This window comes from Artemia sp. Qi Xiang Cuo, chromosome 9 (genome assembly GCF_049724085.1).
Source record: "Artemia sp. Qi Xiang Cuo chromosome 9, ASM4972408v1, whole genome shotgun sequence".
Lineage (NCBI taxonomy): Eukaryota > Metazoa > Arthropoda > Branchiopoda > Anostraca > Artemiidae > Artemia > Artemia sp. Qi Xiang Cuo.
In genome coordinates, this window is record NC_142802.1 from 6,950,019 (window position 1) to 6,968,681 (window position 18,663).

At 34.9% G+C, this 18,663-nt stretch overlaps 1 protein-coding gene across 5 annotated transcripts in view; it reads left to right on the forward strand.

Annotated features, from left to right (window-relative positions):
* Positions 1 to 18,663, forward strand: part of LOC148948272 (potassium voltage-gated channel subfamily KQT member 1-like) — a 420,960-nt gene that overhangs the window by 184,841 nt on the left and 217,456 nt on the right. For all 5 annotated transcript variants that reach the window (XM_089093855.1, XM_089093854.1, XM_089093858.1 and 2 more), the window contains exon 3: positions 3,347 to 3,481. In XM_089093855.1, coding sequence (XP_088949981.1) covers positions 3,347 to 3,481 — 135 coding nt within the window. The remainder of the gene's footprint in view (positions 1 to 3,346; positions 3,482 to 18,663) is intronic.

The following is an 18,663-nucleotide window of genomic DNA, read 5'->3' on the forward strand; positions in this document are numbered from 1 at the left end:
ATGAACAGATATTATTACGTATATGGGGGGGGGGGTTACTCCCCCACAATACGTCATTCTTTAAGCTAAAGTTTGAATTATGTCCCAATCCTACAAGAATGACTCCTGAAACACTATTTTCGTTTAAATAGAACAATAAAAGGCTTTTTTTTAAGTTCTAAAAAGCTTTAGCTTAAAGAGCGAGGTGTTGTTGAGGTGTAACCCCCTTCATATACGTAATAATTTCTGTATGTTTTAAGTTTTAATGTTGCTCCTTATTTTCAGTTGAAAAAAACTTGTTTTTTTATTAACATCAAATTCTAGGGTGAAATTGCAGAAGTGGGAAATGTTTGTGACACTCTCCAGTGGATGCATTTTTAAACCTACTTTTTAATTGAATTCGTGTTTGGTATTGATGTTTACATGTTTAGGCTAATTCATACGTGCCACTGATCTTTACTAGTCTCTAGAACACACAAGAGCATTTTCATACCAAACGCTCTTAAAATGCCACATTCTCACAGATTTTGTTCATAGCACTAATTAAATGCGCCATTTTAATTGTTCATTCCCAAATACTGCAGACTCTAAGACATCAAAAACAAAGATGACATTGTTTTCAAAATAATTTCCTTGTCTACCGTTTATTTTATTGTTATTTTGCACCGAAGGCTCCGAAAATGGCAGCTATTCACAAAAATTTAGCCTTTAGCATCATTTAAATTTCATATTTTAGACACACATTTCCAGTTATTACAGTCTATTATGTGACAAGTGCCAGCTTTTTGTTTTAAGCCATGTCAATTTTTTAACAATAAGAGTTTACCCCACCAACCAAGGCCGTATCAAGGGGTGATGATGGGTTAGGAGGTTTGACCTCCCCCCAAAAAATTGTTTGTCTGACTCGTAAAAACGTAATGAAATGAACATAAACGGGCAAAATCCTTTTGTAAAACACCCCCTAAAAATCCTGGATACGGCCCTGTCACTAACTCTTCGAGGCTTAGGTAAAATTATGGCCAGGAAATAACCCCAGTTGAAGCCCCATACGACCTCAACGGATTCATTTCAGCTAAGGTCAGCTCAGCTGCGGCTGTCTGTCAATTTCAATTTTCTCTTTTTTCTGCCATGATTCCCCACCATAGAGCCTTGTGGGGGATGTAGGACGTTGTGATTATGTATGCGCTATGCGCTTAAAAACTTGTATATTTCATCTAAATAAATATATTATCTTACCTTGAAGCCATCTTTACCGTCTAAATTCCTTTTGTTTTAGAAAAGAGAAACAAAGAATGTGCTTTTTAGCAGAAACCATCACTAGCTGTATTACTGCTTAACAATAAGTGGGAAAAAGACCCGAAATAACTATAATTTGGTAGAGATTCTTCCCCAAAAATTAATTTTAATTAACCTGGTTCAGATTCACTTAAGCTTTCGTACTCACGTTTGGTTTTTTTTTTTTTGATTCTTTTTCTATTTCTTGCACTTTACCAAGCCTTCCTTTTCCTTTTTTAATCCAAACATGGCTGCGCTGGTACTACCGGCACCAGTACGCTTGTTGTATTGTTTACTTACTGGTACTTCTAAAAACTTATCTCATTTTTTCTTAGATTATTTGAAAAAAACTACGTTTTCTAAAGAGTTAAAGAGGCTGAGTTACAAGGTCGAACCTTAAAACGTACAGGGATTAGGAGGCACAGTTGGGGGCTACCACCCCCAAACCCCCGCTTTCGCAGCCTTTAAATATAAAAAAAAATTTCTTTAAACTGAAAGTAAGGAGCGACATTAAAACTTAAAACGAACAGAAATTATTCCGTATATGAAAGAGGCTGTGCCCTCCTCAACGCCTCGCTCTTTACGCTAAAGTTTGACTTTCTCACAACTCTTTTTTTAAACAATAAAAACTTTAGCGTAAAGAGCGAGGCGTTGAGGAGGGCACAGCCTCTTTCATATACGGAATAATTTCTGTTCTTTTTAAGTTTTAATGTCGCTCCTTACTTTCAGTTTAAAGAATTTTTTTTTTTTTAATTAATTGATGCAAAAGCGGGGGGTTTGGGGGGCGGCAGCCCCCCAACAGTGCATCCTACTACCAGTAAGGTCTAAGGTTCGACCGTGTAACTCAGCCTCTTTAACTCTTTAGAAAACGTAGTTTTTTTCAAATAATTTCTGCACGTTTTTGTACAGTTTATTACTTATTATTGCTTGACTAACTGTTAGCTGATCGTGTCAGGAGTTAAAGTTGGGGGACTGCCGCCCCCCAAACCCCCCGCTCTTGAACATTCTTGTGTTAAGGCTTTTAATTCCTGAATACTCAAATCACGTCGTACAGGGTGCCTCCTAATCCCTGTACGTTTTAAGGTTCGAACTTGTGACTCAGCCTCTTTAACAGCCCCCCAACTGTGCCTCCTAATCCCTGTACGTTTTAAGGGTCGACCTTGTAACTCAGCCTCTTTAACTCTTTAGAAAACGTAATTTTTTTCAAATAATTTAAAAAAGAAACTGAGTTTCTTTTCAAAGTCTATAAAAAAGTTGCTCTGATGGTGAATCGAACCCGGGTTTTCCGCCTGAAAGTCGGAGATATCAGCCGCTGGACTATACAAACACAATACTAATTGTTGTTTAGCAAGTGGAAGCTATTTTCGACGCAAGCAAATTCTCAAAAATCTTGATATGTGGTTTTTGGAAAACAGGGAAGGAGTAATCAGATTGAGCTGAAATTTCGAGGATAAGCTCCCAGCCCCCAGAAAAGCTTATTCTCCAAATTTCAGCCCGATCAGACAACGTTAAAGGGGGGGTTGTGGTGGGAAAAATTAACATGGGCTAATATAGGAAAACGAGGTTTTTCGTAAATGTAAATTCGGGTGATAACTTTTTCGGTCTGAAAATATCAAAAGACCCTAACAGGTCGAATTCTGCTTCGAATGAGTCATAATTCAACCGGATCCGTTGCCAACTGGTGCCTTTAGGCGTGGATAAGAAAAAAAAAAGAAATGAATTTTAAGTGGGTATATTTGGTTTTTTGAAAACAGGTAAGGAGTGATCTGATTGAGCTGAAATTTCGAGGATAAGCTCCCGGGCCCTAGGAAAGCTTAACCTCAAAATTTTAGACCAATCGGACAACGTTAAAGGGGGGCTGTGGTGGGAGGGTCCAAACTTCCGGCCCAGTTTACCCCATGAAGATAAAGTCGGAGGAGGATGAAATTTTGCAAGTTTCTTAGTTTGAGCTTGGGCTACAAAATGCGATTGCTGCCGTCTCTCTGCGACCTCTAGGACCTGAAATCGCTTAACATTGTGGTGGGTCGCCTCTTTATAGAGGCACAAGTGTGCCTCCTTGATTATTGTTTGTTTGCACTTGTTTTTTTTTTAGGTTTCTACTTGTTTTTACTTGTTTGGCCTTAAGTGTTTTTTCTACAATAAAAGAATATGAAGAAGAAGCCGCTGCGATTCTAGTGTATATGGAGTCATTTGTTGTGGCATGGTTTGCTGTTGAATTTATTTTTAGGTAAGTTTATACTGCCTTGTTGAACGTAATTGTAGTGGCATGGTAACGTAACGTAACGTAGCCTAATGTACGTAACGCAAATTTGCACTCGCATGGTTTGCTGTTGAATTTTTTTTAGGTAAGTTTATACTGCCTTGCTGAGCGTAAAAAAAAGGGAAATTGGCGTTTTTTTCACCGAAATCATCTATAAAAAAAATATATGCGTCGAATTCCAAAAATACAATTCGACAGATAGATACAGTTGAATGTTAGCTAATTTTTATTATTTTATTTTTACGTTGATGTATGAAGACAACAGGAGAGCAGTAAAATAGCATAAACCAATTACACAGGGAACACAAGCCTTAAGATATAAACGGCACATGTTAAACAAAGAAAATAGGTTGGGAGGAAGCTAATAACGTGGATTTTGCAATTGCGCGTTGGCTAGTGTCGTGGCGAGAGAAGAAAACTAAGCTGTATTGTGTTGTTGTAGCAGTAATGCAGAAATGCACATATCTTATTGAGCCTAATTTTTTTTTCTGCAGATAGAATAAAGATATCAATCACTGCCATCTGAGATACAATTTTGGTTAATAATTTGAAGTGCCATTAATTAAGGTACGGCTTTCCGGTAATTATGTAATTTCCTTGCTTTCTAATAAAATTGATAAAAGAACTAAATTCTTGCTTTATGTTATAACAAACTCTAATATTACTATGAAAAGGCCTCAAAATCTGGCTTATTTGGTTAAAATTGGTTTTTTGCTTTATTTAAATTAAATTTCGGTTACACGTTCGGTTTCGACATGCATGGTTTATTGAAAGCTGCTTCAAAAATTTTGTTGCCGGTTTTTCAAAGTGATAGATTATACATGAAAAATGAATGAAAAATGCGAAAATTCTAAACAATTTAGCAAAAAACCAAAATTATCTGGGCTAAACTGAAGGCGTCTAACAAAGCACATTAATGAAGTTATTCTGGTAACAGGTAAGTACAAATTAGATAGTTTTAAGTGTTTCTTTTTACAGCAATGAAGCAACATAATTACTGGATCTGAAGTTTTAAAAGTAAGGTCATTTGACTTTTCACCTGTCCCTCATTTCATTTCAACATTTCATTTTATTACATTTAATTTCAAGAAACCCTGAAGTTTGATGCTGGGTATTTTAGCAAAGCCATTTACCACACTTACTTAAGATATCTATGTTGGGTGAATAACTTGTTATTGCCAGCTTACACTTTTAAATGTATATTATGAAAAAAAAACATTCAAATAAAAATAAACTATTGCTATATAATAACACATATAGCAACATTTTTCATAACAACAAGGAAAATTTAAAAGAAACATAATATCTCCGTTTCTTTTACAAATGAACTAAAGATTGTTGAACGTTTTTTGAATTCTGGAAAGTATAAAACTGACCCTATACTGGATAATGGTATTTGCAGAGTCTCGTGTTCTTGTAGGAAGTTTTATATTGGCAGGTACCGTCAACAGTTGGGGGAACGATTGCACGAACACATGCTTTCAATGGATGGATCTCTGAGATGTGAAAATAAAAATTATGATTTTAATTCTGACCTAGCCCTCTATTTTTTGAAAATTCAGGTCATTTCATTTTGGGTAGGCCAATTTAATATTTATACCCACTAGCTTACGACAGTCCTTTAGGGAGACAATTGAAGTTAAAAAATACATAAATAGAGACCTTGCTTTAAATAGAGAAACTGGAGGTATTCCTATAAACCCAATCTACAATAGCTTAAAATTAAAAAATTCAAATAGATTTTTTCCTCAGTTTTCATAGTTCATGGTAACTAACTATAATTAAGGAGCGACTCGGCTCAATAGTAACCGAAACTCCAAAAAACTGAATTTTGATTTCAATAGATACATGAAAAGAATCAGCTTATTATGCTGATTCCAGATATATAAGATTCATCAGGTTTAGTGTTACATATCAAAGGTTACGAGCCTGAGAAAGTATGCCTGATTTTTGAAATAGGGGAGGGGGAACACCCCCTAAAATTCAAGGAATCTTGATGAAAATCACGCCATTAGATTCAGCGTACCCAAGAACCCTACTTTAGACGTTTCAAGCTCCTATATACAAAAATGTGGAATTTTGCTATTTTTGCCAGAAGACAGATCACGGATGCTTGCTTATTTGTTTTTTGTTTGTTTTTCCCCAAGGGGTTATCGTATTGAAATAATGGTCCTAGAAGATCGGTAGAAGGCACATTCGAACGGAAATTAAAAGTATTAGAGCTCTTTTTATGTGACAAAAAAGATTGGAGGGAAGCTGGCCCCTTCCCACGCCCATTCATTTCCCAAAGCTATCTGATCAAAATTTTGAGATAGCTATTTTGTTCAGTATAGTTGAAAGACCAAATAACTATCTCCTTGGGGCTAAAATGATCCCCCACAGTCCGTGGGGAGAGGCCTGTAAATTATGGAATTCACCCATTGTTCACGTACAGTATTTGATATTTGGAAGTATACAGATATTTTTCAGGGGGGGGGGGGATTCTGTGCTTACGGTGTATTTTCATTCGGAAAATCTTCCTCCGGAAGGAAAATTCAGGGAGGGGATGGATTTCCCAGGGAATATTTTACACTGGGGAGATTTGACAGAATTCCTGTACAAAATTCTTGTTAATTGGCTTACGTTATCTTTGCGAACTCAATTTTGCATGTGGAGATGTTCCGGGGGAATTATCCAGGGGCTATTTTCCGCGTGTTTTAATTTCTGGAAAAATATTTCTAGAAAACGAGTGATCGAGTGATCGAGAAAACAATTATATATTAAAGTCTTTTTCAAATGAAAGTATGCTAAGGATACTTTTTCTCAGCCTGAATCGTCCGCAAGAAATTTTACAGGAGGGGGGATTTTCAGTGAACATGGAACTGTCTGGAGAGAACTTGACCGGAGGGTGGGGCTGCACTTTATGCTGGATGAAATTGTCCCGGAGAAGTTTTCTGTGAGGGGAGGGCTACATTTCATGGAGGCTGAGCCAAAATCAAAACCTGCATTTATTCAAAAACGTTCAAAAATTAAATAAAAAAGACAAGTTTTTTTAACTGAAAATAAGGAGCAGCATTAAAACTCAAAACGAACAGATATTATTCCGTATTTGAAGGGTTTCCCCCTCCTCAACTGCTTGCTCTTTACGCTAAAGTTTGACTGTCTATCCCATTTTTTTAAGAACGGCTACTGAAACACATGGGCCGTTTAATTAGAAAAGGTAGTTTTTTTTAAAAATGCTAAAAGCTTTAGCGTAAAGAGCAAGGTATTGAGGAGGGGGACCTTTCATGTATGAAATAATTAATATACAAATTTTGTTTTAATTTTTCATGTACGGGGAGCCAAATTTGAACCTGCATTAATTGAAAAAACGTTCAGAAATTAAATTAAAAAAATATTTTTTTTAACTGAAAGTAATTGACTGTCGTCTTCTCAACGCCCCGCTCTTTACGCTAAAGTTTTTATTTCTATAAGAAGTAAAGTTTTGACAAAGAGTAAAACTTTAGCGTAAAAAGCGAGGCGTCGAGGAGGGGACAGCCCCGTTCATGTACGGAATAATTTCTGTTCGTTTTAAGTTCTGATATCACTGCTTACTTTCAATTAAAAAAAAAAAAATTCTGTTTTTATTTAATGTCAAGTAAGATCTTCTGACTGCGCTTTTGACAAAAATTGGGTCAGTAGGCAAGCTAAGTCAATCACTAGGCAGAACATCCTTACCCAATCTAACGAACGGTCGTTCAACGGTCGGAACCCGTTCAACGGTCTGTCATTTATTTTGGCTTGGCTTTTGTTTGTTTGGTTCAACTTTTCTTCTGCTCTGTTTGAGTTTACTTCAAAATGTTAGTTTTTTTCTTTAGTTTTGAGCAATGAAGACGGCTTGGCAGAGGTTCTTGTCACAATCTCTGCTTTTGTCCTTTTAGCCCTTCTTTACTAGATTATTTAATTAGATTATTTATTCATTTTTCTTGTTTTTCACACACGTTATTTATTTCCAGTGGGGTCCTAGAATGTAATTAATTCCTAATGTCTTTTTTTGATTCCAGTAAATTTAAGCTGTTTATAGAAATCCCAAACTTAATAAATAAAAACTTAGGTAATTTCGAGTAAAACCGATTCTACTGGTTCTCTCTCTCTTTTTTTTGTATTTTCCTCTCTCTTTCTCTCTCCCCCAAAAAACAAATATTCCATAATATAAAAAACAAAAAATTTAAACTCAAACTTGATTTTCGCTTTTTTGTAATTACAATTTATGTCTAAAATTATATTCTTATTCGTTATCGAGCATTTGTTTTTTCTACATTTTATGCATAGAAGTAAAAAGAGTAGTAGCAGTAATAGTATTTAAAACTGAAATAGTTCTATCAACAGTAAGCTAGTAGTAATATTCAGTTTTTGTAGTACTTATTTTACATTTCTGTATACAAATTTTTGCATACAAGTGTATGTGTACGTTTGCCTGATTTTTTCAATTAATAAATTAAAAGCTATTTATTTTGTTCATAAGAGTTTTGATTTGATGCTCCGACCTCCTTCTCTCTCCCCCTCCCCCTAAGGCTCACAAATGATGAAAGTAAAACAACAGTTTATGAAAATTCTGAGAAAGTTCATTATATATCAAGACAAAATGGAATGTTTGGGCCAGAACTCTACTTCAAAAGTACCAGGTTCCCTACCCTCCTGGGATCGAATAATCTGGATCCCTGTAATTGTCAGAAATGTGAGCAATTATAGCAGGATGGGGGTTAGTTTCCCTTTAGATTTAGCAAAAGACCTTTTCTGGTATTTAATTGAAAAACTGGAAAAACCACCCCTTTAGATTTTGAAAAATATCCTTTTTAGGCTTCATTTAAATAAAAAATCGAAAAATTTCTCCCTCCCCTACATTTTCGTAAATTGACACCCCTGACTTATGGTAATAGAAGTAATAATTTTATTAGGTTATTTGTTAAAATTATTTGTGTCAATTAACAAATAAAAAATAGAAATTAGTAACCTGTGAGTTTTCTTGCAAAAAAGAAGAAAAAAAGATCCATCAAAACATAAAATTGGGATTCAAATCATTAAATTTATTACATTAGGCGACAATCATGGACACGCTTTGCTCCTAAAATAATTTTACTTGCTCGCTTTTGAATACCCTCAAGATGTTTGAGTCAAAGTAATCTAATTCGTGCTTTTTACTTCCAGTATAAGTTGATTTTTTTTTTTTTTTGCCACGCTCTTATCAGATTAGAAAAATGATTGTTCGGTTTGGTGCTACTGATGTTATTCATGTATTGTATCATCATTTACATCAACTTGCCTCTGATGCCTACCTACGACTGGGTAGGCATCACCGTCTTATACCCGCATCACCGTCTTACCCGGTCGTTTAATGCTAGTTGTATATAGTTGTTAATTTGGCAGTAATAGTTTTTAAGTCATTGTAATGTTATTAATTTTTTATTTTTACAGGGTATTTTTCACACCCCTGGAAATTTTCCTTTCCATGGAAAATTCTCCCAGTGGAAAATCCTCCCCCCCCCCCCCAGAAGAAAATTTGTCATCTTCTCCCCACCCGAAAAATATTTGCATACTTCCCAATAACAAATACTATACGCAGACAATGGGAAATTTTTATGACCTAAATATCTTTCCCCAGGGGATGTGGGGGATCAATGTTATCTTCAAAGACATAGTTATTGGGTCTTTTAAATATACTGCACAATTTTGATCAGACACTTTTGGGGAAAAAAGTGGCTTTGGAGGGGGCCTAGTTTCACTCCAATATTTTGGTCCTTTAAAAAGGGCACTAAAACTTTTCATTTCCGTTAGAATGCGCCCTCTCCCGACGTTCTAGGCCCACTGGGTCGATACGATCACCCCTGAGAAAAAAACACACACATAAACAAACAAACAAATAAAGATGCATCCTTGATCTTTCTTCTGGCAAAAATTACAAAATTCTACGTTTTTGCAGATAGGAGATAGGATCCTCACTCTGCTCCCACATATTACACTGCTACATCATCAAAGCTAGGAATGGGGTGGTGTGGATGCTTGGTGTATTTGTTCAAATCAACTGGATCAAAACAAGTCTTGGTTTTACCATCTGGTTTCTTAATCAGAACAATGGTATTGACCCAGTCTTTTAGTTTCTTCACCTTCTGTCTGATGCCAATGCCTTCTAGTCTGTCAAGCTCTTTTTTCAATTTTGTTTAAAAGGCATAGGGATCTCTTTAAGTCAACTAGACAGTTGGCACTGATCCTTCCTACATGTAGATGTGACATTTTCCAGGCAATGGCCTAGTACTGTAGAATATGTCATCATACTCCTTGAGGATCTGTTACACTTCAGGTCTGATTAAGCAATATTGGGTTCCCTATCACATGGTAAGCTTGAGGACAAATTTTTATCAGAATCATAAATCATTTGTTTGTCTGTTCATTTGAACAGTTCATTTGTTTGTCTGTCAAGTATTGGACCTTTGTTGGTTTCCATTGCATGAAATACACAAACCTGTGGTTCTTGGTCCTTATACTGAGTCATCATTTGTGCAATTATAAGTACCTCTAAGCTGCATCACACTATAGCTTGTCAGGATATCCTTGTTGGGAAGCAAAGTAAGCCTAGTTTTCAATGATCTAAATTCACTTGCTGGGAGAATGCTTGCATTAGCTCCAGTATCAATTTTGAAGTTTATTTGTTGTTTATTTGTTTGTTTGCTTGTTTGAAGTTTATTTGAAGTTTATTTGTTTAAAAAAAAATATAAACATGCATCCGTGATTTTTGTTCTGGCAAAATTACAAAATTCCACATCCGTGCAGACATGGGCTTGTGCACATAAATTTCTACAGCATGGTTCTTTGCTACGCTGAATCAGATGGTGTGATTTTCATTAGAATTCAACGACTTCTAGTGTGTCTTGCCCCTTTTTCGAAAATTAGATAAATTTTCTCAGGCTCGTAGCTTTTGATGGGTAAGACTAAACTTATTGAAACTTATATAATTGGAATCAGCATAATAAGCCAATTCTTTTGATTTATCTATTGATATCAAAATTCCGGTTTTTAGAATTTTGGTTACTATTGAGCCGGGTTGCTCCTTACTTACAGTTCGTTAACACGGACTGTTTGATCCTAAATTCAATCTAACAGTTCTATTCATCATAATATCGACTAAAAATCACTATCATAACCAAGAAAACTGAAAAAAGCAAATAAAGGTTGATGGACAGTTTAATATATATATATTCTGATATTGATTCCTGAAAATGTTAATAATTTTGGATCTATTAAACTTGAAATAAAAGAAATATTTAAAATATGTTTTAAATAAACGCAAATTATATTCTGGTCCTTAGAAGGCACGGGGGCGGCTGCCCTGCTCCCTCTTAGTTTCTGTTCGCTTTGAATTGGATTTGGTTATTTATTACAGTTTCTGTTCGTTCTGTATTGCAGTTATTTATCGATTGCGATTTATGGTGCTTTTACGCTTAAAAAATTATTTGTTGTTATTTAACTTGGTAGATCTTTACTTTTATTGAAAAATTGTTTTTTGGAAATATTTTTCAATATCAATTTCTTTTATTTTAATTGACACAGTCTTTCTTATAAGTTAAAAAAAGAATATTTTAAGTTTCAAACAGTTCGTGGTAACGAATTGTAAGTAAGGAGCCACCCGGCTCAATAGGTAACAAATTGTAAGTATGGAGCCACCCGGATCAATAGCAACCGAAACTCTAAAAAACTTAATTTTGATACCAATAGATATATCAAAAGAATCGGATTTTCAAATATATAAGTTTCATAAAGTTTAGTTTTACCCATCAAAGGTTAGGAGCCTGGGAAAATTTGCCTTATTTTCAAAAAAAGGGAGAAATACCCCTAAAAGCCATAGAATCTTACAGAAAATCACACCATCAGATTCAGCGTATTAGAGAACCCTACTGTAGAGGTATCAAGCTTCTATCGGCAAAAATGTGGAGTTTTGTATTTTTTGCAAGAAGAAAGATCACGGATGCGTGTTTGTTATTTTTTTTCCAGCGGTGATCATATTGACCCAGTGGTCCTAGAATATCGTGAGGGGGTCATTTGGACAGAAATTAAAAGTTCTAGTGTCCTTTTTAAGTAACCGAAAAGATTGGATGGCAACTTGGCCCCCTCTCCAACCCCTTTTCCTTCAAAATTGTCCAATTTAAATTTTGAGATATCCATTTTGTTCATCATATTTGAAAGACCCAATAACTATGCCTATGAATAAAACATGACCCCTCTCCCCACAGCCCCAGGGGAAAGGTCTTTAAGTTTTAGAAATTGCCAATTACATATAGTATTTGTTATTGGGAAGCATCCATACATTTTAGGGTGGGAAGACGAATTTTTTGCTGGGGATTTTTCACGGGGGAACTTTCCATTGAGAGGAAAGTATCCAGGGGGGTGAACTTGTCGGAGGAAACTATGCACTGAGGAAATTTGCCAGAATTCATCTACAAAATTATTTTTAGATTTCTTGCTTTCTCTTTTCCGTCCCAATTTTACGCGTAGAGTTGTTAAGAGCAATTATTCTGGGTAAATTTTCACCAGGATTGAATTGTGTAGAGGATATATTCGCGGGGAGGGTATTTCTCCGCATAGGTGGGGTCAGATTTTTGGGGTTATTTATGGGATCAGAAATTAAATAAAAAACAAGTTTTTTTCAACTTAAAGTAAGGAGCAACATTAAAGCTTAAAACGAACAGAAATTATTACGCATATGAAGGGGGTCGCCTCCTCCTCAACACCTTGCTCTTTTCGCTAAAGTTTGAATTTTGTCCCAATTTTTTAAGAGCGATTCCCGAAACACAAGGGTTGTTTAATGGGGACAATAAGAAGCTTTTTTTCAGAAGTACTAAACAACTCCAGCTTAAAGAGCGAGGTGTTGAGGAGGAGGCAACCCCCTTCATATGCGTAATAATTTCTTTTCGTTTTATGTTTTGATGTTGCTCCTTACTTCCAGTTGGAAAAACTTGTTTTTCATTTAATTTCTACAGGAATCCAGATTTTGGTTTACTATACATATGCTGGACAAAATCTTTCAAGAATTTCAAGTATTCACTCTTTTGACACCCTTGATACATATCCTCCTCACCTTCACCTGAAATATAAAATTTAGTGCCCTATTCATTTCCTAAGATATTTTATGTTGTATTTTGATAACCAGAATGCACTTACACCCTTTTGATTTAATTTAATTGTAAGAGCAGAAGTAGTAACAGTAATAGATCTGAACGTTTCTTAACATCCTGCAGTAAAAATGCAAAATTTCAAAACACAAATAAACATATATATCAAAGCAACACAAACGAAAAAACCTAATATTATTAAAACATATATTAAAATTATATTTTTAAAGGGGTTTTATCCAGTAATTTGCGGAGTGGGAGTATTTTTGTTTGCCCCAAAAATATGTACAATTTCAAAAAAATAGCTCAAAATTCTTTGCATTTTTATGCACATTTTATGAGAGCCACAGATAGATGTTTCTCACGCCTCCAAAATCTTGTTTAATTTACAACCTATAGAATACGTTAAACATGACAGTTGTGAATGTCTTAAATATTTGAGAAAAATTAAAGTTTACAACTTCACCTTAACACTGTATCGAACCGTCATTAACGACAGTTGCCAAGAGACATTGCGTGTGACAGACCAATTTGAATATGTCCTGAGCATGCAGTTCTGATTTCTCAAAATATCTCAATAACAAATTAAATATATTTGTTCTAAATAAGAAATATATTGCCTGGAAACAAAACCAGTTAGCCTGAGGCTGCTGGCTGATGAACTATAACGCCATGAATATAATATCAGATATTATAAACGTATCTACAATTTGATTATTGCACTAAAACGAACAACTTCCCCTTTCAATCTTTATTAAGGCTAGCTGCCAGTGAAGATTGCGTGCGACAGACAGGGCGAAAGTCATGTCAAGCCTATAGTTTTCAAGACCTTAGTTTTCAACAAATATTTTCTAGAACAAATGTTATTTTTGTTTCACATGGAAGCTCATTGCCTGGAAACAATCCCAGATCACCTGAGGGTGAAACTAGAACTAGTATTAGACATAATCTGATGTTAAAGAAAACAGACAATATGCTGACGCAATGGAATACGTTGTCTGTAAGCAACGAGAAAAAATGAGACTCGTCAAATAGTGAGATGTCCAGAGTTTGGAAAATCTCTCAGAGGTAAATTAATCAAAGGCTTTCTATTCCCGTCTCCGAGAGAAAGTTAAATAGTTACTGCAAATAGACAGGTGGGATATAAATTAATGCAAATTCAAATTCGCAGTTGATAAGAATGCTCATCTTAGATAATCCTAAGAACAAGTGGATTTCATGTATAATTCTAGGGATGTCAATTCATGGAAATTTAAGGGCAAATATATTCTGTAAAATCTAGGGAGTTGCAAAAAATATGGGGGGTGATTGCTTCTCCAATACTGTCCCTTCAGTTGATACCAGATAGCATTCATCTGGTTGTCATTTCGGCTACCGTTTTTTGGAAGAAGGCAGTACTGTTGGGACACAAAATTCGTACTTATGAAAAGCTAAATGAATTGATTCTTTTTCGAAATTAATTAAAAAAAAATTTCCGAAAAATAAGTTTTTCAAAGAAAAGTAAAGACCATTTTAAACTTAAGCTCAGGAGATACAAATACCTGTTTAAAATGAAAACTCAAAACGACCAGAAATTACTATTAAAGAATAGATGAAACCCAAAACGAACAGAAATTAAATAAACAATCAGAGCAAAAAACATACAACAGATAAAATATAAATTAATAAATAGATCTTAAATAGATTAATGCTCATATTGAATATGAATATCAAACTTAAATCGAAAAGAAAAATATTTTGCTATTGAAGTGTTAATGAAACTTAAAACGAACAGAAATTAAATAAACAATCAATGCGAACAAACATACAATTTATATTAATGTAAATGAATAAATAAATCTTAAAACAAGTGAAACTTAAATTGAATATGCAAATCAAGTTTGAATCGAATAAAAATAACTACAAACAAGAGTTTGGGTATCGCCTCACTGCAAAAGCCTAAAACCTACTGCGTCATTTGCGCCTTACTGAAAACTATATGAGTCTTGAAGAGTCTTGGAAAGTATAAACAAAATCAAACTGAATATTAGATATATAATGATATTAATTATTGAAATATCCATCAGCTCAAGATTTTTTTTTCACTGTAATTTTTATTTTAATTTTCAATGCTGTAAGAACTGGAAAATAATAAATTTGTAATGTACGAGTAATTCGTTTTAAATGAAGCGCCAATGACGCAGAAGGCTTTTGGTTTTTATAGTTAAAGAAGGGGGCAGGATCCAAATTTTTTTTGTAGTGAAACTATATTTGTCTTGACCTATCTTGGAAAAAACTAATAAATTAAACTGAATATTTTATGTATAATGAAGTTAATTGCTGAAAGCTCATCAGTTCAAAATTTTACTGTAATTTTAATATGCATTTTCAATATTAAGTACAAAAGAAAACATTTGTAATATAATTCGTTTTCTGTAAAGCGCCGATGACGCAGTAGGTTTTAGGCTTTTGCAGTAAGGCGATACCCAAACTCTTGTTTGTAGTTATTTTTATTCGATTCAAACTTGACTTGCAAATTCAATTTAATTTTCACTTTTTTTAAGATTTATTTATTCATTTACATTAATATATATTTTATGTTTGCTTGCACTGATTGTTCATTTAATTTCTATTCGTTTTAAGTTTCATCATTACTTCAATAGCAAAATATTTTTTTTTGTTTTAATATTGATTGTAATATTCGTTCAAAGCATTAACCTCTTTAATATCTATTTCTTCGTTTATATTATTCACTGTCGTGTGTTTTTTGCTATGATTGTTTATTTAATTTCTGTCGTTTTGGGTTTCATTTATTGTTTAATATTTCTGGTCGTTTTGAGTTTGAATTTTAACAGGTATTTGTATCTCCTGAGCTTAAGTTTAAAATGGCCTTTACTTTTCTTTGAAAAAGTTATTTTTCGTAATTTTTTTTAATTAATTTTTATTCGTTTTTGATTTAAAAATGTTTTAAGTTTTTGTGGCATGGGGGGGGGGGTTGCTTACTGTCAGATTATTCTTGACTTTAAAAAAAGGATCTAGAACTTTCCATTTAAATCGAATGAGGCTTTTTTCAAAGTCTATACGATTACCTCTTTGATAAAAACCTTATATATGAACAGTAGACAGCTTGCATAACTTGTGGACAGCGATTGACAACAATGAATCGATTGAAAAAATAGCTCCAATAAGGGGGTTTGGACCATTTCACTTGCTGACACAAAGGGATCACGACTGTTTGGATTTGACATCAATAGGATTTTGTGTGCCAAAGCAATCTTGCATCTATCACAGAGTATGTATTTTAACCTTATAATTGGATAATTATAATAGATTTACTATGTGTTCTTCCCATACAAAACTTTACCTTATTAAAGTCTTTCGGATGGGGGCGGCGTAGTTGGCATAAAGAAGAAAACTTAAGCGTAGACATTAGGAGAGGGGGAGGGTGAGGTTGGAGACTCATCTAATACGGGGTGGAAATTCACTTATCTCCTCAGTTCCCAATTTAGGAGAATAGACAGACTCATTGGGCTGTAGAATGTTGGGCCATTTGAGTTGTGGAAGACGTTAAAATACTCAAAAATACTTTATATTTTCAGTTATTGCAGGATTGATTTCCTAGATTGTGGAATGGTGAGCCACCTGGCCCATCATTTGGGCGAGCCTAGACTCATAATATGGAATTTTGATTAATTGTTCCGTGTTATGTGCATATATTATTCTATATATGTTATTTTAAGTTACTCTTTTAACGTATTACGTTCATTTTTACACCTTGAGATAAAAACTGAAACCTTAGTGGAGGCAGTGGTGGGGGAAGTCTCCCCCCTCACATGCATAATTGAACAGCCACAGAGAAAGCAATACAAATGAAAATAATCTGTCTTTTGAAAATGTCTTTTTTTCAAAAGACACGAACAAAATCGTCTAAAGGAACCTGAAGTGCCATTTCTGACATTTCCGTTGATTCTTTATTCCCGTTAATTTCAGATGTAAAATTTAGAATATTATCGAATGGGTTTAGTCGTCCCCTCCCTGAATAATTCTTATTTGGAGAACCCATCCCTGGGAAATTCCACCTCCTCAATGAACATTTAATTTCCTTCTTATAATTCCCAAGCGTTAAATTCCACCCAGCAGAAATTTCCCAGCCGTGGAATAGGCTCCCCCAAACATATTCCCCTCAGATAATTTCGGATATTCATAAAAATGGAAGCTGAAATTTCTACTCATTTTTTTAGGTGAGAAGCAATGCTACAGTGTTACCTAAGTAAAGAGCCATAAGGATTCAATGAATTAATACTTATTTATTTTTCCAGGGGCACTTTATGTTGAGAAGGTGGTCGCATAAACTTTGGAACGGGGTTTATTGAATTACAGATTAAAATTTATAGTGCCCTTACACCAGGCGCGGATCCAGGATTTTTTATGGGGGGCGCAAAATAGGTTGATCCGATAAACTTGCGTTGGGAGCAAGTTTAATTAACGCAATCTTGCATGTGCACTGCAAATGGTGTGTGTTAATACAAAAACATTCTAACTCTCATTGGGCCTTCAGGTATAAACAGAATTAGTTCAAAGGAAGGGGTATGGAAAAAGGGCGTGGGGGTTATTTGTCCTTCGATCAATTTTGACTCGTAAGAGGTGGACTAGAGTTTCCAATTTCCAATCAAATGAGCCCTCTCTGAAGTTTATACGAGAATTCCTTCCTACCCCCGGGCCCTGGAGGTTTTTGTCGACGCCAGAGTCGACAAAATGGCATCGACTCTCCGCTGAACTACTCTACGCCTTTGCACTGCAAATGGGAGGATATCAGGGCGTCGGGTTTAATGCTAAGGAGAGGGGGGGTGGACAGGGCTGGCTGTACACAACAAAATGAGGAGTTTTTAGAAAAAGACCCAATAAAACATTAAAGCCTTATGGTCTTTTTGACCTTTTGTTTTCTATTGACTAAAACTTAGTAACAGAAAAAAAATAATTAAAAAAACTGAAATATTTTTACAAAAGAGATAACAATTAACAAGCACTATATAAGGCTATCCTCACATTTGCGCTACAAATGGGAGGATATTAGGGGGTCGGGTTTAATCCTAAAGGGTGGGCAGACGGGGCTGGCTGTGCCCAACCTTCCGGTTGGTGGCCCTGTTTTCACTAATCTTAGTGCACAAATAAAAAACAATAAAACATTGAGATCTTATTGCCTTTATGACCTTTAGTTTTCTATTGTCTAAAACTTAGTAACATAAGAAAATTACTTTAAAAAACTAAATTTATTTATTAATTTACATTAATATCTATTCTATGTTTGTTGGCATTGATTGTTTATTTAATGTTTGTTTGATTGTCTATATACCCCGAGGGCGTAACTTACAACGCCTGCTCCTGGGCCCTGGTGGGCTGTGTCGACACCGGAGTACTTTGTTATCAGAACTTTGAACTATTTTAACAAAATGTCTATCTCAAAATTTTTATCTGATACGTTTAGGGCGTGGAGGAGAGGGGAGGATAGTTGCCCTCCAATCTCTTCTGATTCTTAAAAAGTGAGCAAGAACTTTCAATTTTCAATCAAATGAGCCCTATCTAAAGTTTATACGAGCATCCCTTCCATAAGAAATAATATAAAGGATTCGGAGAGTCCTTAAATTGCAACCCTTGCCCTGAGGGCTGTGGAGGCGTTTTCATCCTCAAAGACCTAATTTCCAGAATCTTAAAACTACGTTTAATAAAATGGTTATCTCAAAGTTATGATCGGATGTGTTTGGGGAAATGGTGGGCGTGAGAGGGGGGTTACTTGCCCTCAAATCACTTTCGACTATTAAAAAGGGCACTAGCCCTTTGAATTTCCAATCGAATGAGCCTTTTTTGAAGTTTCTACGACACCGCCTTCTATAAAAACCTTATATGCTCCCAGGGCATAACTTAAAACCCTTGCCTTGAGGGTTGTGGTGGAGTGTCCTCCTCAAAAACATATTTTCTGTCTGAAAATCAATTACGCTGAACAAAATGGCTATATAAAAATTTTGATTTGATATGTTTGGGGACAGACGG